Below are 17,517 nucleotides of genomic sequence, written 5' to 3' on the forward strand. Positions count from 1 at the left end.
GTTTTTTAAATTTTTATTTGGTGTGCGTTGGAAGAGGGGTAGTCTTATACGGCGAGTATATCCCAAACTCTATATTTTAACTAGAAAAGTTGGGAGTCGTCTTATATGCCCAGTCGTCTTATACGCCGGAAAATACGTTATGGATGTGAGAGATGAATAGTGAAAAAAATAGATATAAAGAAGATCAACTCATTTGAGATGTAGTGCTGGAGAAGAGTGTTGAGGATACCATGGACAGCCAACAAGATAAACATATGGGTCCTTGAACAGATTAAGCCTAGAAGCCAAGATGATTAAATGACTCTGTCATACTTTCGCCACATCATGAGAAGGCATGACTCATTAGAAAAGACGATAATGCTGGGAAAAGGTAGAAAGTAGTAGAAATTGAGGAAGACTGCATGCCACATGGATAGACTCAATTGAAGAGGTCACCAATGGACAGGGAAGTCATAGTTCCAAATCTCTGAAGACTAATTTAAAATGCTGAAATAGTTGATTATTGAATACACCATTAAAAAGTTAGAAAAGACAATAATGCTAGGAAGACAAGAGATCTTGCAGATTTCTCATTCACAGGGTCACCATGAGTCAAGGTTAACTAGAAGACAGCTAACAACAACAACAACAACAACATTGTTCATCAAGTAACCATTACATTACCAGGGATTCTTATTTCACTTGAATCATTCCTAGCACATATAAAGCAAAACAGAAGTTGAAAGGATCTGAAATGATGAAATTATGTTTTCTCCATTTCTATATCACTTTGTAGATTCTTCATACATGTCAATTTATTTTTATGTTGTATTTAATCTTATTTTACTATGACACTCCTAAAAGTAGCCTTCATAGCATCCTCAACAATCCTATAATCCATATCAGGAGTTTAATTAATCTCAAAGTATGATTTTAGCACCCTCATTTAGGCATTTATTGTTTAACAACTGTTCAGTAAAATACCAAGTAGATGGCATAGGAGGGATAGTTTTAAACTAAAAACCTGTAATTACAGGTGAGTGATTAGATGTATAAATTTGACCAAAACTAGCAGAAAAACATAAACAAACAGGACAACTACAGACAAAATGTCATGAATTAGACAGTTTAGAGACTGACAGAATTAAGAAAGCTCTCTTATAAGTGAGTCAAAAATAGTGTGAGCATGGCAATAAGGGTTCTAGGCTGTTAGCAACTGCGTTATACTCAGGCAAAGGAATAAAAAAATAAACACATTAAATAACAAAATAGTCAACATTTTTGAACTACTATCAAGAAGTCTATTCTTAGGAGTTTATCCCATGGCATTTTAATTCATTTTACCACTATCTGGATTAAATCTTAATTTGGGCAGCATCCTGATTTTATCAGATGGTTTTTGCCACTTAATTTGCTGTCCAAATACATCCTGGGTCCATCCCCACTTCCAGAGCTGCTCCTCCCAGCTCTTTTCAGATTCAGGAGTTTTCTGGCTTGAGAAAATGGCTGGCATAGCACTCCTGGAAGCAGGGATGGACCAAGGCTGTATTTGGGCAGCAAATTAGGTGGCAGAAACTGTCTCATAACATCAGGATACCACCCAAATTAATGTTTAAACTGGATAGAGGTAAGCAGAATTAAAATGTCATGGAATAAGCTTCTTAGTAAAATTCAGATTAATCATTTCTCATCTATACATAGAGAAGAATTAAATGAAAAAATTGCTGAAGAGAAGATGAAAAAAGTAATTAGACAGTTAAAGTATAACAAAGCCCCAGAATGAAATGCCTTTTCATTAGTCTTTTATAAGATTTATTTTCTGATTTGCTGACACCTAGACTGACTACACTGTTTAATAATGTTTTTGACACCTAGATTGTTTAATAGTATTTTTAGAGAGTGAAATTATTCCAGATTCATGGCAAACTTCCAGTAATAGTAATTCTAAAACCTGGAAAGGATAGTACAGAAGTAGACTCATATTGTCCGAATTGCCTACTGAGTCAGGACTAAAAGCTCTTCAGATTGTTATTACCAGGAAGAATGAAAAGTAGTATCTCTGATTACATATATCCTGATCAGTAAGGTTTTGTTCATGGTCACCATATTTCAAACCCAATTAAGTAAATGCTTAATACTGTGGTAAATAGCAAGCTCCATAGAAAATCACTTAGAATATATAAACAAGATGGCTAAAAGGCATGTGATTGTATGGAGTGCCCCACCCTCTCTCTCTCTCTCTCTCTTTTTTAGAATTCTTGAGAAATAAAACAAAGGTGACATTTCTTATTTCAACAGCTATTTTGAGAGTTAACAACTGGGATTCTCTAGATTTTTAATTATCTCATGGTATTAAGCAGGGATGCACACTATCTCAAAATACATTATTTCATTAGGACCCTTTGTTTAGCATTAAGAGACAACCCAGAAACAAGAGGATTTAGAATTGGACTTAGTTAACATCTTACTCATTTGTATGCAGCTGATGTGGCTTTATTTTTAGCTAACTGAAGGTTCCTTCTGAATTCAGCAGACTTTACTAAGTATTGGTACGGCTATAACAGTATTTGTCTACAGCTCTCATTACCCCAAATCGGCATGATAGTGTTCATGGTAGGGATTGTAATTCAAAACACAGGGGCTCCAGGTTGGGGACAGCTGTGATATCATGTCATGCTTATTTGTTATTATTTGCCTTCAAGCTAACTCTAACCCATGGTAGCCCTATTGGAGGATTTTCCTGGCAAGATTTATTCAGAAGAGGTTTTTCACTGTTTTCCTCGGAGAGAATGTGGTTTGTCCAAAGACACCCAGTGGATTTTGATGGCTAAACAAGGATTTGAACCCTCTCTCCCAGAGTCCTCAAACCATTTCAACATTTTGGCTCCTTATTTTCATCGAATAAACAGGACATTTGATTAAATATGTTTGGACAGGCTAGTTGAACCTATAGTCTAAATCTAGCTACAGTGGAGACAGTTTAGCAACAGAAATAAATATCATGTGAGTGCAACCTTTCTTACCTTGCAAGTGCATTGTCCTGAATGATCTGAACATGAACATTTTTCCATCTCTGAATCACAAGAATGTGGCTCGGTCCCTGCTACCATGCATTCACAGGCAATGCACTGTGGATAGTTTCTATATCCCATCCTGCATTCAGTACATTTATCTCCAGAAAATTGTGGCCGGCAGAAACAACAACCAGTATCAGGGTTACACTGGAAACTAAGGGATCCAGCTACACTGCAGTCACAAGCCTAAAACAGGAAGAGAAGATGCATCATCATCATCATCATCATCATCATCATCATCATCATCATCATCATCATCTTATTTTTAAGGTTTCTAACACTTTTAGGTAGGGTGAATTCTCAAATTATTAGTGCGCCAAATTCCATAAAAATAACAAAACAAATAATTGCTTGTGAATGTATTTATATTAATTGTTTAAGCAATTATTTTGTGTGAGTAAAATGACACAATCATTATGTAACCATAATTTACTGTATGATGTTTTCTATTTTAAACTTTTAAAAGCAAATGAATGTTTTGTTGTTGTAGAGAAAGGTTTTCTCTAAGTATGAGACATTTTTGTTGGGAAAGAAATTGGGTGAATGTATGTCTATAGAGATAGTTGTTCTGCACTTCCTGAGAGTGACCACAGTATGGACTGCCTCTTGCAGCTTGGAATTTGCTTTGGAGAGAAAATGTACATGAAAACATGTGCCTGACCAAAAATGCATAATTTGAAAAGATGCACATAAGCACTGAAAAAAATGTGTGCAAAAAGACACATACATTTCCATGCATAAAGGAAGGAAAAAATGTTGCAAGCTGATACAGGAGAGAACAGATGGAACCAATGATAGAAAATGAAGCACATTGGAAAGAACAAGATATGTAAATTTTCACATTCTTAAGTAAGAGTGAGAAATATATGGTACAGTATCTAAATACAAATAGAATAGACTGCTTGTCTATTCTGCAAAATAGACAGCCCCTTTTTCCTGTAGCACCCCTTGGCTTCTTCAGTTCTCTGGAGGTTAGTGGCCTTCTGGGTCTCTTTCCAAGTTACTTCCTGTGAGAAGAAAAAGTCTCTCCTAACGAAAAATAGCCAGTGGGAGAGGGGACGACAAAAAATGTACAGAAATTGTCTCTCAAACCTTTTATAGTGTCTTTCCCCCCACGAGATCCAGACTGTTTCTGTCCTGGGTGAGGCTATAAGCAAAGTGGAAAGGTTCTAGAAGAAAAAGCTGGAAGCACGATTTATATCAAAACCTCATCAGAGAGAATATATGACACCTCAGTTTTGATGTAAAAGAGTAAGATCCATAGATCTGTTGGTTTAGTTATGGTAGTGCAGACCTGAACTGTATATAGTTGGGACTACTAATAGTTAAATATTGCTTGGCAGGATGCCATGCAGTCAAAGAATTAAAATCTGTTTGGAGCTGTATGCCTGCACAGTGAGTAATGCCAGAGGATAATGCCTACTGGGCAAATTGTTCACCATATGCAGAGTAAATTACAATCAAATGTAATGTTTGTTTTGCAAGAAGGCAGTTTCATGCAATATTCCCTTGCCAGTGAATTATGATGGGCTCTGAAATCGGCTCCACTAAAAGCTGAAGTGGAGTGGAGGCAATCGCACCTTGCCTTGGAGAAATGAGTTCCAATGCGTTAAAAGGGGAGACTTGGCTGACATATCATTATTAATTTAGAGAGTGCCGTAGCAGCTGCCATACTAATGCACTCATATAATAGACAAGGCAAGGAGAGATAGGAGAGATCCCAGTGCTGAAACAAGGGTCTTCACCCCTATTAAGCTGGTTTGCAGAAGCTTGGTGATCTGTATGCTGAAAGAAGCCAGAGGTTTGGGAGAGGAACGTTACAACTCAAAGAGAAAATAAATTATTTTGCATTAATTAACTGATTTTAACAACCATGAAAAACAGCCTTTTAAAAGAGAGCACAGTAGCATCTGATTGGTTGCATTCAGGTAATATACACTGAAGAAAATCACAACAAATGGTAAATTAAACCCCTTTATGTTTCTGTTAATGATCATTTGTTCAGGACTTTTAATATGCTTTGATTACAGTTTTTAGCTGTTCATTTTCAGTACATTCTGAAGAGAAAGTCTTTCTGTTTCTTACTCTAATAACAGACACTTGGAAAATGAGAAAAATGTAACTGTCCTAAGATCATTCAATCAGCCTATAGTACAGAAAGAGGTGGCAATTCATCCAAATCCTGTATTGTGTTCACTGGACCACAACGACTCTGTTAGCCACAGTGCATTTTTCTGAATTTTGGTGTGTGTGATATTCCACATGACTTCAGATGGACCCTGCCAGGCCTGCCACCATTATTCCCAAAGTGGTGGGACATATAGGCACTACACTCAGATGAGGTCAGCCTCATGAGACCTCTTGAGAACAATACCCTCAGACTAGCCCAATAGGTAGTCTGGGAGTTGCTAATGCAAGCACCATCACCCCCAATAATCAGAAGAATGGGTGACAATTGTCTAGATGTCTCACCTGATGAGCTTTTCCATTTCCCTTGATTGTTGTCAGACAAGATTACCTCACCCCAAACAATCAAACACCTTTTCCCAGCAGCTAGTTTTTGCCCTTAAAAACTGGAAAACTCCCCTCTGTGTGCTAGTTGGGGGTTCATTGGGACATTTTGTCCCTATGCTCTCTGAATTAGCTCCAGCCAGGTCATTCACTCAGCAGTTGCAGAATGACTGAGTCCCACGCCATCTCAACCAACTGGATCCTGAAGTAAGTCTTGGCTTGTGTAAGTATCTCCATTAGTTCTGCCTCAAACCTTTTCCAAACTAACCCCTGATTTTCTGAGCCTTGACTGTATAAGTGAGTGATAGTGAATTGCTGTGTGATTTTCCCTTTTAAATAAAACCCTACTTTAATTGGAGACTTCTTCATTTCTTGGATCCACTGGCCCCTCAGTTGGAAACTGTTTCATAGGGTCTTCGTAGTCAGCCCCCTCTCAATTTGAGCTAAGTAAAAATTCCCCTACATAGAGTTTTAGCTACAACTCTCACTGGGAACACCTTTTAATTAGGTTCAGAATAGGCAAAAGCAAAATCTTTTCACAGGAAAGGCAATTAATTTACAGAACTAATTACCAAATGGTGTAATGATGAGCACCAATTAAAATTTGAAAATTTCTTATTTTGTTGTTGTGTGCCTTCAAGCCCTTTCTGACTTATGGTGAGGCAAGACAACCTTACCATGGGGTTTTCTTTGTTCAGATGGGGTTTGCCTTTGCCTTACTTTGAGAGAATGTGACTTGCTCAAAGTCACAAAACAGATTTCCATGGACAAGCAGGGATTTTAACTCCAGTCTCAAGAGTTGTAGTCCAATGTTAAACCACTCCATGAATAAGTCCATGATGTCAAGACTGAATGCATCCCAGCACCACTGCCGGCTGCTTAAGGCAATGGTGCCTTGCTGTCAATTTTACTTATTGCAGTATAGCTCTCAAACTTTTATCCCTGTGATTCCCCCTTTACATCTACATGTGGCCATCAATGACCCCAGCCCCCAGCTGGATGTGGTGTATGAATAAAAATACTTTGTTTGTTTACTATGTGTATTTTCATTTGCATATTCATGTATATTTATATTTTAACATTTTATAAGGCAATAATATTGTTCAAATTAGAACAGTTTTATTTAAATAAATTAAATACTTAACACACGTGTAAATTTTACTTATACATGCTTCAGAGGGAGAGAAGAATGCTTGACCTGATTCCCCCCCCCCCCACCATTCCCTTCTTCTTTTGTGTCATGTCTTTTTAGATTGTAAGCCTGAGGGCAGGGAACCGTCTATTGTTATCTCTGTTGTAAGCCACCCGGATTCCCAGTGATTTATTTATATAAATAAATCCTATTATTATTATTATTATTATTATTAATTATACTGTCTCACACACAGTCACCCATACATACAACAATACTCACCAATATATACACAGTCATGCTCTTTCATTTTTATTTCATTCACACACATGCTCATTTGCTCTCTCACAGTCACACAGAAACATTCATTCTCTTGTGTATATGCAAGTATTTACATAAGCACATATGGGAGTATTGAAGAATTAAGAAATGAAAGCTATGACTGTGTGTGAATGAATGTATATGAGGAAGAGAGAGTCAGAAAAGGAGCACTGCTGATTGTGTGTGAGAGAATGTCACTCACACACCAAAGGAGGCACTGCAGGTGCCTTTCTTTTCCTTTTCAGGACTGAAAAAAGTTTGGAAATACTGAGTAGGAAGAATAGGAGGAGGAGGGGGGATTAGGCCTCCAGATCTGACACCCCTCTTGAGCAACTTTGTTGCCTGCTCCCCACCATTTGAGAACTACTGCTCTAAGTTGCTCAGGATAATATACATTCAATTTCTCCCATTTTAGTATAACAACTTTCTGAGGAATACCGAGGAGGAAGAGGAGGAGCAGCAGTAGCAGCAGAAACCACACAATATGGGGGAAATCCATGATAGATCTCCCACTTTATTTTTTTTAAAGTTGAAATGCAGCTATTTTAACTGAAATTAATATTTATCTCCCTGCAGTGGTTGGTGGCTTTCATGCCACTGAGGTGCCATAGAGCTCTCCCAGGTGCTGAACCTGACTTCCCAAACAGGTTTGGCATCTTGTAGAGTTCCTTTAGCATTCAGATTAAACCCACAGCAGATTCTCAACCCACTGACATGAGAGCTGCCAGTTACCATTGTTAGCTTTCAGGGGCTTAACCTGAGTTCACAAATCTTTTAACAAATCGCTGCCCCTGAGGTCTTAAATCCCATCTTGAGAGAAAGGTGGGATATGAATTCAATAAAATACATACATGCGTACATACATAAATATTTTTGGCTCAGGAAATGCAGTTCAAATATTGCTAACAGACACTAAACACTAATTGTATTGTTAGCTGCAGCTAGAAGAGACCTATTAAAGCAAAGCTCATTTGGGAAGTCAGGAATTAAGTACAGCTGGCCCTCTGTATCCACAGATTCTGCATCCATGCATTCAACCGTTCATGGCTTTCAAAAAGAAAAGCTTGATTTTGCCATTTTATACAAGGTGCACTATTTTACTATGCCATTGTATACAATGGGACATGAGCACCCATTGACTTTGGTATCCACAGGAGTGGGATAGGATCTTGGAACCAAACCCTAGTGTGTACCAAGGCCCCATTGTAACTGCCATTGATGCATTGGGTTTGTTCCAATTGGGACTAACATTTGGACTCAGGCCAAAATGTAATTTAATTACATGAATTGAGTTCACATTTTACACCAAATTTGTGCATGGAAATTCAATTTAATAAATCTGATTTAACTGGATGTTTGCTTTGCCTTAGTTCTTTGAGAAGGGATAAATGATGTCCAACTGTAGACTGTGTTCTTCTGACTTCACTATACAGTGCTACCTCGGGTTACGAATTTAATTCGTTCCGCGGCGCCGTTCGTAACCCGATACATTTCGCAACCCGAAAAGGCACTGGAAAGCCGCTAGCCGCGGCTTCCGATTTGAATTTCGCGCCGAAATTAATTTCGTAACCCGAAAAATCTTTCGTAACCCGGAACAGTTTTTTCCAATGTAACTTTTTCGTAACCCGGAAATTTCGTAACGCGGTGAATTCGTATCCCGGGGTACCACTGTATTTCTGAAATAACGTATATGTATGTGTGAGTCTATACACTGTATTTGCCCAAAGAAGCAGCTCCAGCTCAAATAACGTGTGTCCCATCACCTGAATCAATGCCAATATTCACAAAAGAAAACTCAATTTTAGAATATTCTAGAAATGACCATTGGTTCCAGTCCTTGGGTTCTTGAGCCTCGAACAGTGATTCACTGCACAGAAAGGCAAGAAACACAGAGAAAATATAAATTTACTTACCTTGCACCCACTGGTAATGTCATGGCCCCAGTGATTCGGTGCACATTTGTCACATCGTTGTCCTACAGTGTTGGGAGGGCAGATGCAACGGCCAGTGTGTGGGTCACAATTATTACCGAGATGGGAACACTCACAGGCTTCACAGGGAAGAATACGAGAAGAAAAGAGAAGAAAGAAGCAAAATAGTGTTGCTGTTATTTTTAAAAAAACATGAATACACTTGTTATTATACTTGGATACATACTCTTTACAAGATCATTCACATAATGTTTCTTGCAGGGGAGTGGGAGGATGATAACTTAGAAGAAGACTCCAGTTCCTATGGGTCTTCTCCAGGAGAAAAGCTAAATTTTGCAACCAGAGTGCTAGATTTTGCAACCAGTTATGGCAATGTTCAGATCCTGACATGCCAATCTCAGACCTCACAGAGCCTTCAATCAACATATCTGGCAATGATACTAACTTCACTTCATGTGTCCAGGTTGTTCAAGTCTTGGTCCCCTCCCCAGCTCCATATCTATTCCATGTTACTCTCCCGAAGTTTAGAAGGGCTCTAACTTTGGCACGTTTCAATATGTTGCCCACAGCCATGTTGGACGGTAGATTTAAAAAAACACCTTTTGAATTTCGTTTTTGCCCATGTGGCTCGGGTGCTGTTGAAATCAACGAGCATGTTCTCCTTTACTGTCAATTCTATAGGGACATTCGTCACCAACTGATTAGCCCACTACTGAGTAAATTCCCAGGTAAAACTGACTCATTCTATTTATGCCTCCTATTGGATAACAATGATCCTATAGTATCCCATAAGGTGGCTAAATTTTGTTATATTGTTTGTAAACTGCGCCCTCAACTGACAAATGGACATTTTATTACCGTGTAGAAAGATTTGTTTGGATACTGTACATATATAGTCTACTATTAGTTTATATTTTAACCTGTTATTGTTATACTGATATGCTATTTGTGTGATTTTCTTTTTATACTAGTCAAAGACCGAATAAATTTTATTATATTATTACATGTGTCCAGGTTACTCTTGGCATTCCAGTTGTGCATCTCTGCCTCCTCTGATAAAAAAATGAAATGTCAAGATAATATTCTATTTTAGACATATTCTGAGGAAATTAGGCTGCAATTCTGTACTCACTTGCTGGGTATGATTCACTGTGCCTAACAGGATTTACTTCTGAGTAGACAAGCATATACCCAAATTGTTAAATGATGCTGGAAAAGATGGGAGTTATTGGTTTTGTTTTTGTATTTTTTCAAATTCAGGGCAATTCAAGTATGTATTTAAATAAACTCCTCTGCTTAGGTTTTTCAAAATGGAGCAATGATCAGCTTTGGTCAAGCAAGGAAGGGAGAGATTCATACTAGGAAAAGGACACAGGGGAAAGAAATTAAAACTGTTCCATAGTTCTGGAGTGCTAAAATAATATCCTTTCCCCTGATGGCATCTGTTTGGGCACTCTGGGAATTAGCCCTTTATCTGACCTAGCAGGGATCTTATATATGCCTGCCTGATCTACTGAGAGGACCCTTCAATGTGTTCCCCAGTAAGGTCATGTTGTATGAAGGCATGAGAAAGGGCCTTCTCTGTTGTCGCACCCTGACTGTGGAATGTAACTGGAGGCCCAATCAGCACCAATACTCATGTTATTTGTTTTTGGGTGCCTTCAAGTCATTTCCGACCCATGGCAACTCTAAGGCAACCCTACCAGATGTTTTTCTGGGACTGAGAATGGAAATGAACCCTGATCTCCAGAGCTGTAGTTCAGTGCTTAAACCACTACACAATGCTGGCTCTCTCGCTCACTTTACTTAGCCTGCAGGTAAAAAACATCACTATTTGCTAAAGCCTTGGGGGCTTAATTGATTTTTCTCCCACATGTTGGTACACATGGTTATAAACTGTTGTAATTTAAACATTCCTCTACCTCTTTTTAATTGTTTACTATGTTTTAGTCTATTTAAATTATTTTTTATTGTTTGAAGTTGTTTGAATTTGTTGATATATTTTACATGTAAGCCACCCTTCGATCTCATGATATCAGGGGCGATATAACTATTTTAAATAATAAATAAAGTCCCCAAATAGACTGGAATTTTCAAACTTCAGTATGATTTCCTTTTAAACTGTCTTTCATTCAAAAGTTTAATGAATATGCTATTATGAAGGCCTTTTTATTCAAAATAGCTTTCTAGGAAATGAATCCCAGAACCAAAGAGAAGCAGAAATTGATATTCTAGAGATATATTACGTACCTTTGCTCTTCAAATGTCATATTTCTCCTCTTTCCTTCTATTTTTTTTAATCAAAATCTCTCTAGGATTTATTATATTGAGAGACACTTGTTTCAGACAGATTTATTTTCAGAGAAACAATGGAACCAGTACCAAAAGGGGAAATCTACTCATCTAAGAATGATTGAGCATACCCTCTTTCTCAGAGAACCAGTGCATCTCAGGGGGAATGTTCCTCTCATCCAGAAACATGCATTCTTATCATCATCAAAGTAGACTAGGAAGATGGTCAGATTTGTCACACAAAATTCCTATTATTGTATTTTATTTGTGGGGAAAGAATGAATTTTAGGGGCTATCTTTCCTCTCCTCCCCCAAAATAAAAACTGCTGTCAAAGCTGTCAACATTGCCCATATGTTTGGCTCAGTAGACATATAGCCCATTATTGTATACAAAGATTTGTAGGCCAATATGCTTTCAACATTTGACTTTGCATAGGATACTCAGTCAACACATGCCACTGCTTTATGATAAAACAGAGTTACTTTACTTAAAATTATTATTATTATTATTATTGAAAACATATTTTGAAAATTTCCTTTTTAGCAAAAAACAGAACAAAACACCTCTCTGAGGAATTGTCTGCATCAGCCAAAATCCCACTCGCACACCCAACCCCTGTTCTGGCATTGCCCTGTTCCGATAACACACAGGTCAAACCCCAGTTTAGGTGTAGGCAATCCATACAACATCCAACATGTCCTACACCAAAACTGGCACATTCCAAGGTTAATACAATTAAAAAAAAAACCATTGCTCTTGTTTCTGCACCATGGCATCTGTCTGCATGGGCATCCCACTGGGCCACCCAAGGGGCATCTGCCATGGGTCTCTGATTCTGAAGCCAGCATGTGACCATCGTTAATCACTTTGTTCTAACCACAAAGCAAGTGACCCATGATGGAAGCAGATGTGCTGGGTGGCCCAGTGGCAGCTGCTGGGCCAAAATACTACAGACTTCTCCTGGAGTATCCTAACCAGTGCAGACAAGGCCTGAGATTATTTGCTTATCTGTTTCTTACATTAAATGTTTAGGAAAATCTTGGAAGGGTTTTGAGTGGGCAACTGTAGGAGATCAGGGAGTCACATTGCCCCTTCCCCTCTGACGATCATGGAGACCTGCAGTTGTCCATCACACTCCCAACAAAAATGTAAATGTCTGTCTCCACTGTCATCTAGGGGAATGGGAAGGCATTTTGCCACATTTTTTTTTGCACCTGCAGATACATTTTAGGCCCTGGATCCTTTTTTTAAAAAAAACACAAAAAAGAAGTGATCTGAAAGTGATTTAAAGGACATGTCCAGATAACCTCTTCATTTTTAAAAAGCCTCTTCTGGGCTTAAAGTAGCTCACGAGGGCAAAAACATGGCAAAATTGTCCCACACGGCCCCCAGAGGATACTGGAAATGGGCATGGAGGGCTTCATGTGTCCTGCAGTCTGCACTTTGTTCACTCATTTGAAAGGATGGTCTTCAAAGAATGCAGACAGAACATTATTAAGTGCTAAAGAGAATGGGAATCCTCAGCTTGTTGACGGTTCTATAAGCACACAACACTATCATTTTAGATCATAGGTGTTATTTCCACTGTTTTTCCTCTCTATTGCATTTGCCACAGTGATATCTCATTATTTTCCTTTTTGTATGATATAGTTCAACTTAAGATGAAACCATCAACCAATGTGCATTGTTACATATTTATTTAAGAGTGAGGTAGATGACCTTAACCTAGTCATTCTGGGAACAAATCTACTGGAGAAAGTTTTTACAAGAGAAAACAAGCTTTCTGAACCTGCAAGTGCTGCAAAAATGACAGATCACTGAGCTCATTCACTGTGTTTGTTCCATCTCCATTTGCACTAAGAGCCTTAAAACTACAGTTACTATTTGTTTTTCATTTCAAGTTTTCTCTTCAGCGAATTCAAGAAGTGACCTCTTACTCTTACCAAGTGCTGACATGTTTAAACTTTTACACAACAATAGACATGCCTTTATAGATTCACTCTTTTGTTACAGGCACACAATGGTATGGAGACACAGTGTGAATATAACCTCAGAAATTTTAAAAACATTTATCTGCCCAAGAAGGTCACGTCTTTGGTCGTTTACTGTACAGAAGGGATGCATTAAAAACACCTTTTATAGTGTAATTCTATACAGGTCTACTGGAAAGTAAATCTCACTGAAACCAAGGGAACTTGCTTCTCCCATTTAAGTGGGTATAAGGACTAATGCCCTAACAGACATGAAGCTGCTGAGGATATAGCCCACTATTAACAAATTCTGCATCTATGAGTTCCCAAATTTGTTTGCCATAAGGTCTAGTGGAAAGGATTTGGCCAGGAAATTTTGGGAAGAGTTCTCTATTTGGGACATATAGACTTGCTGCTAGATTAGATAATAACAGAACAAGAGACTGATAGTCTGATTTATGTAGGAATGTTGTACATATTTTCCTCATAACTGGTCCATTACTTCTTGAGTAAAGATGCACAGGATTGTTCTGTTGTGTTGTGTTGTATTTATATTAACTACTTGTCTTTTCTTATACTTAGCAATTGTACTGTATTTTATTCCTTTTCATTGCTGTCGGCAGCCCTGAGTGGTGCAGGTGGGACATAAACTTTCTGATCAACTAATTAGTTATCTAATAAGAACACAAAGTAAGAGCACACTTACGTTGCTAGAAAGTCCCACTGTATATAACAGGACTTACTATGGAGAGTATAGAAATAGGATGTAAGCACAGTCTATTTTCAGTCTGTGTCCATTTTGCATGTATTCATTTGTCTCAAGAATCTACACAAGAATGTGTATTTAAGTATACATTTATTCTGCATTTTCTTGAAAAATGCACATTTTCCTATGTACTTCATTTAAATGTATGCAATCTGAAACACTCACAATGATATAGGGCAGACACCCCCGAGATGTACTGAATATATTTAAGATAGGAGGGAAAGAGAGAGAAAAGGAGGCCGAGAGAAAGCGAGCATGTGCACAAGTGTGCAGGGAAGTGAAAATCTGCTTACTCTACAAAACGCAGGATATGAAGTTCTGACTGCACACATTTAATGAATACTAGCTCATATGAACTGCTGAGCAAAGGGAGCGTCACACTTAAATGGAAAGGGTTTTTATCAAATATGTGCTATTAGGAATATAAGCTGACCATTGTAATTGCACCGCTTAAATGCTTCAAATGGAGGGTGAAATAATTATTACCTAAATAGGCTTTGTTAAACTTTTCATTTCTCAGTATTTCTGCCTGATTCAGCATCTTGCATTCACAGTTTCCCTGGGAATTACCTTCCAATAACTATTGGCTATTTCTTTTTTCTAATCACAAAGGTCATACTGATGTCCTAAGACCAACAAGGTGAATGATTACTTGACATTTATCCTGTTATAGATTATTGTATGTCCTCCTGTTCCTGGATGTACCCCTCATTCTCAGAGCTAAAATATCTGTCTGGAAGTCTTCTTAAGATGTTCAGGTTTTTTTTTAAAGATTGTTTCCACTTCTGAAATGCAAAAGTGAGTAGTTTTTGTATGTTTAATTACTGCAAATTACAGGACAAAATGAAGTGACATACAGAGAATTCTCTAGCCTGTCACTAGAGAAGGCTGATATTATAGCTTGTGAATTCAGTGTTGTCACTTTGAGCTGATGGAACTCACAGAAAGAGAGGGCGAAAGGAGAACAGCACTGATAGCAGCTTTGGCAAGGAAGCACTACTGTGCTACTGGTATGGCATGTTGTAGGCTTCTTCCTTCTCCTCTGGAATACCTGGAAGTTTATCTTCTCCGGTTACCCCTTCTCAGGTCCCTCTGTCTGTTGCCCCTTTCACCAACCATAGCTCTTCTTTTTGGTCCCCTTGATACTTTTTGCTGCTTCCACCCTACTTCACAGAGTTGTTGTGGGAGTCTGTAGTACTGGAGTAGTGGATGAGCAGGCATGAGAGATGGGCCTCTAAATCCCAGGTTGTGTTGGGATTTCACTGAGGTAATCAGACCAGTTGCTGATATTATTAAATACTGATAAATAATCAGTTAAAATTGTAGTTATTTAAGTACAATGAAGGTTATGAATATACCTAGTAGCAATTATCACATTTTATATGATAGGAATATCTAAAGTGAGAGTTGTCATAGTGATTGGTGATTTGATGCAATCAGCCGGTAAATATAACCTCTCTTTTGCTTTACAAAATATAGTAATGTTGCCCTGTTATAAATGTATCTTTGGAGCTGCATGTTTTTTGACTCCATTGGTTAATTAATATATATATAAACTGGACTCCTACTAGTTGTGTTGGACAAAGAAAATGGAAAAACATATGTCAGTGAGTGCATCATTATCATTCTGTAGCCATGTCCAATACCCAAGGTGGGCCCACCTATAATTTAGGATTTCTAATTATAGGATTATTTAAATAATAAATAAGATCATTCATTCATTCATTTGATAAATGTCAGGGTCCACCTCAAGAGCCTCATCTTATTTACTCAGCATGCATTTCTTTATAATATTTTGCAGTGACCATGTGATCATCTTAGATCTAGAGTCAACACACACACAATCCAGAACCTCTGCTTATAGGTTTTCCAACCTAAAATTGTTAAAAGAAATTTTCCTTTTACAGTTGCTCTCTATGCCAAGTATAAACAGAAAAGATGTGCAACTATACACCACATATTTGTTTTCAAATGATATATCTGCATGTGTAAACATGGGCTTTTATCCACATTAATGTTAATCTAGCTGCAATATTTTTCTCTAGTTAGTTTCAAACTGATTTTATATTGGTATTATTTATAACTGTTGTTATATTACAAGGGAAAACTTCAGCCTAGTTTAGAATTAGGAGACTATCGCTGACAGACTTCATATTTCTGAAAATATGACACCCCCCCCCCCCCCCATTCATTTCACCTTGTCCTGAATAGGCCTTGTGTTCAGCTGTATTATGTAAGCTTCCTCGTAATGTTTTAGCATATCCTCCCATTTTCTGATTTGTCCCACTTTTTCTGCTTTTTTTTAAAATGTCCTAGTTTCTCTGTCCTCTTCCCACTTTACCAACTTGTCTTAGCTTACTTCAGTTGCTGCAAACTGAATTCAAAGTACAAAAGTGCAACAGTACTTTGCATTCAACTAGCTCAGTAGGGGTGGAAGAAGACAGGAGAGGATGGAAACTTGCCCTTCTATAGATTCAGGCAAAAGCAAACTGGTGCAACCTCTTCTAGCTTGTGTGTGCTTCCTTGTTTATAATTTTTTGCCATTTTAACCATTCTCTGACGTTACTTGACCATATATATTCCAGTTTTCATCTGTGAAACATCGGAGAATATGCATTTCTATGTAACATTTCCCACTGACCATGTGATCAGCTTAGATTTAAAGTCAACAGATAAAAATCCAGAGTTTCCTTATGTGGCTGGGTGGCTCTGCTAACAGGTCTAATAAATGACAGTTTATGGAACTTGTCACTATCTTGAGTTTAAGAAAAATTGAGACACATATTTAGGGCCTACAGTTTGGACATAAGGAACTTTCATTTTCTTTAATATACAGTGCCTGCTTCAATACTCAAAATGTCACCACACAAGGCTTCCCCTGGATATTTTCTTTAAAAATGGCATCCTTGAGAGTACACACAAAACATTGCACACAAAGTGTGCCTATACAAAATTAATTTTATGTGAAATTTCATCCCACAGAAAAATAACACTTCTTTTGCTCCACGGGGGGGGGGGGGGTCCCACTCAGAATAATAAAAATGAATATTCCTCATCTTTTAAATGACACTTGATTATATTACATACGGGTGCATCCTCCTTCTTCAAAGCCATAAAATCCATGAGCACAGCGGTCACACTTCTTTCCTCCAACACCTGGTTGACAATGGCACTGTCCAGTCTCATCACAATCAAAAGATTTCGATCCAAATGAATTACAGTTGCAGGGAACACAGCCTCTGGATGACTGTACACCAAAGGTTCCAGGCTGTCATATAGAATAGAAAGAAGTCATTTAGCAGAAATAAGAACAAAAGAGAGAGAGAGAGAGAGAGCAAGGTGAGCAAGAAATGCTGAGGAAGACATGGATTTCAAAGGGGTAACTGAAAGTAAACCAGTGTTATATTCCCTACTTTCTACTTAAGAGGATGAAAATAAATAAGTACAGTTGAGTTCTTACTTCTTTCTAGTCTAATGTCAGTTTCAAACAACCCCCATTTGTTTAAAAATATATATGTTTAATATGTTTTCTTTCACATG

At 37.9% G+C, this 17,517-nt stretch overlaps 1 protein-coding gene across 1 annotated transcript in view; it reads right to left on the reverse strand.

Moving 5' to 3' along the window:
• LAMA2 (laminin subunit alpha 2) overlaps window positions 1–17,517 on the reverse strand; it is a 609,129-nt gene that overhangs the window by 183,406 nt on the left and 408,206 nt on the right. The window contains exons 22-24 of the mRNA XM_089530405.1: window positions 17,065–17,245; window positions 8,931–9,067; window positions 3,003–3,239 (exon numbers count right to left, since the gene is read on the reverse strand). Of these exons, the coding sequence (XP_089386531.1) occupies window positions 3,003–3,239; window positions 8,931–9,067; window positions 17,065–17,245 (555 nt within the window). The remainder of the gene's footprint in view (window positions 1–3,002; window positions 3,240–8,930; window positions 9,068–17,064; window positions 17,246–17,517) is intronic.

This window comes from Sceloporus occidentalis, unplaced genomic scaffold (assembly GCF_023333645.1).
Source record: "Sceloporus occidentalis isolate IW3139 unplaced genomic scaffold, rSceOcc1.0.p SCAF_6, whole genome shotgun sequence".
Taxonomy (NCBI): Eukaryota; Metazoa; Chordata; class Lepidosauria; order Squamata; family Phrynosomatidae; genus Sceloporus; species Sceloporus occidentalis.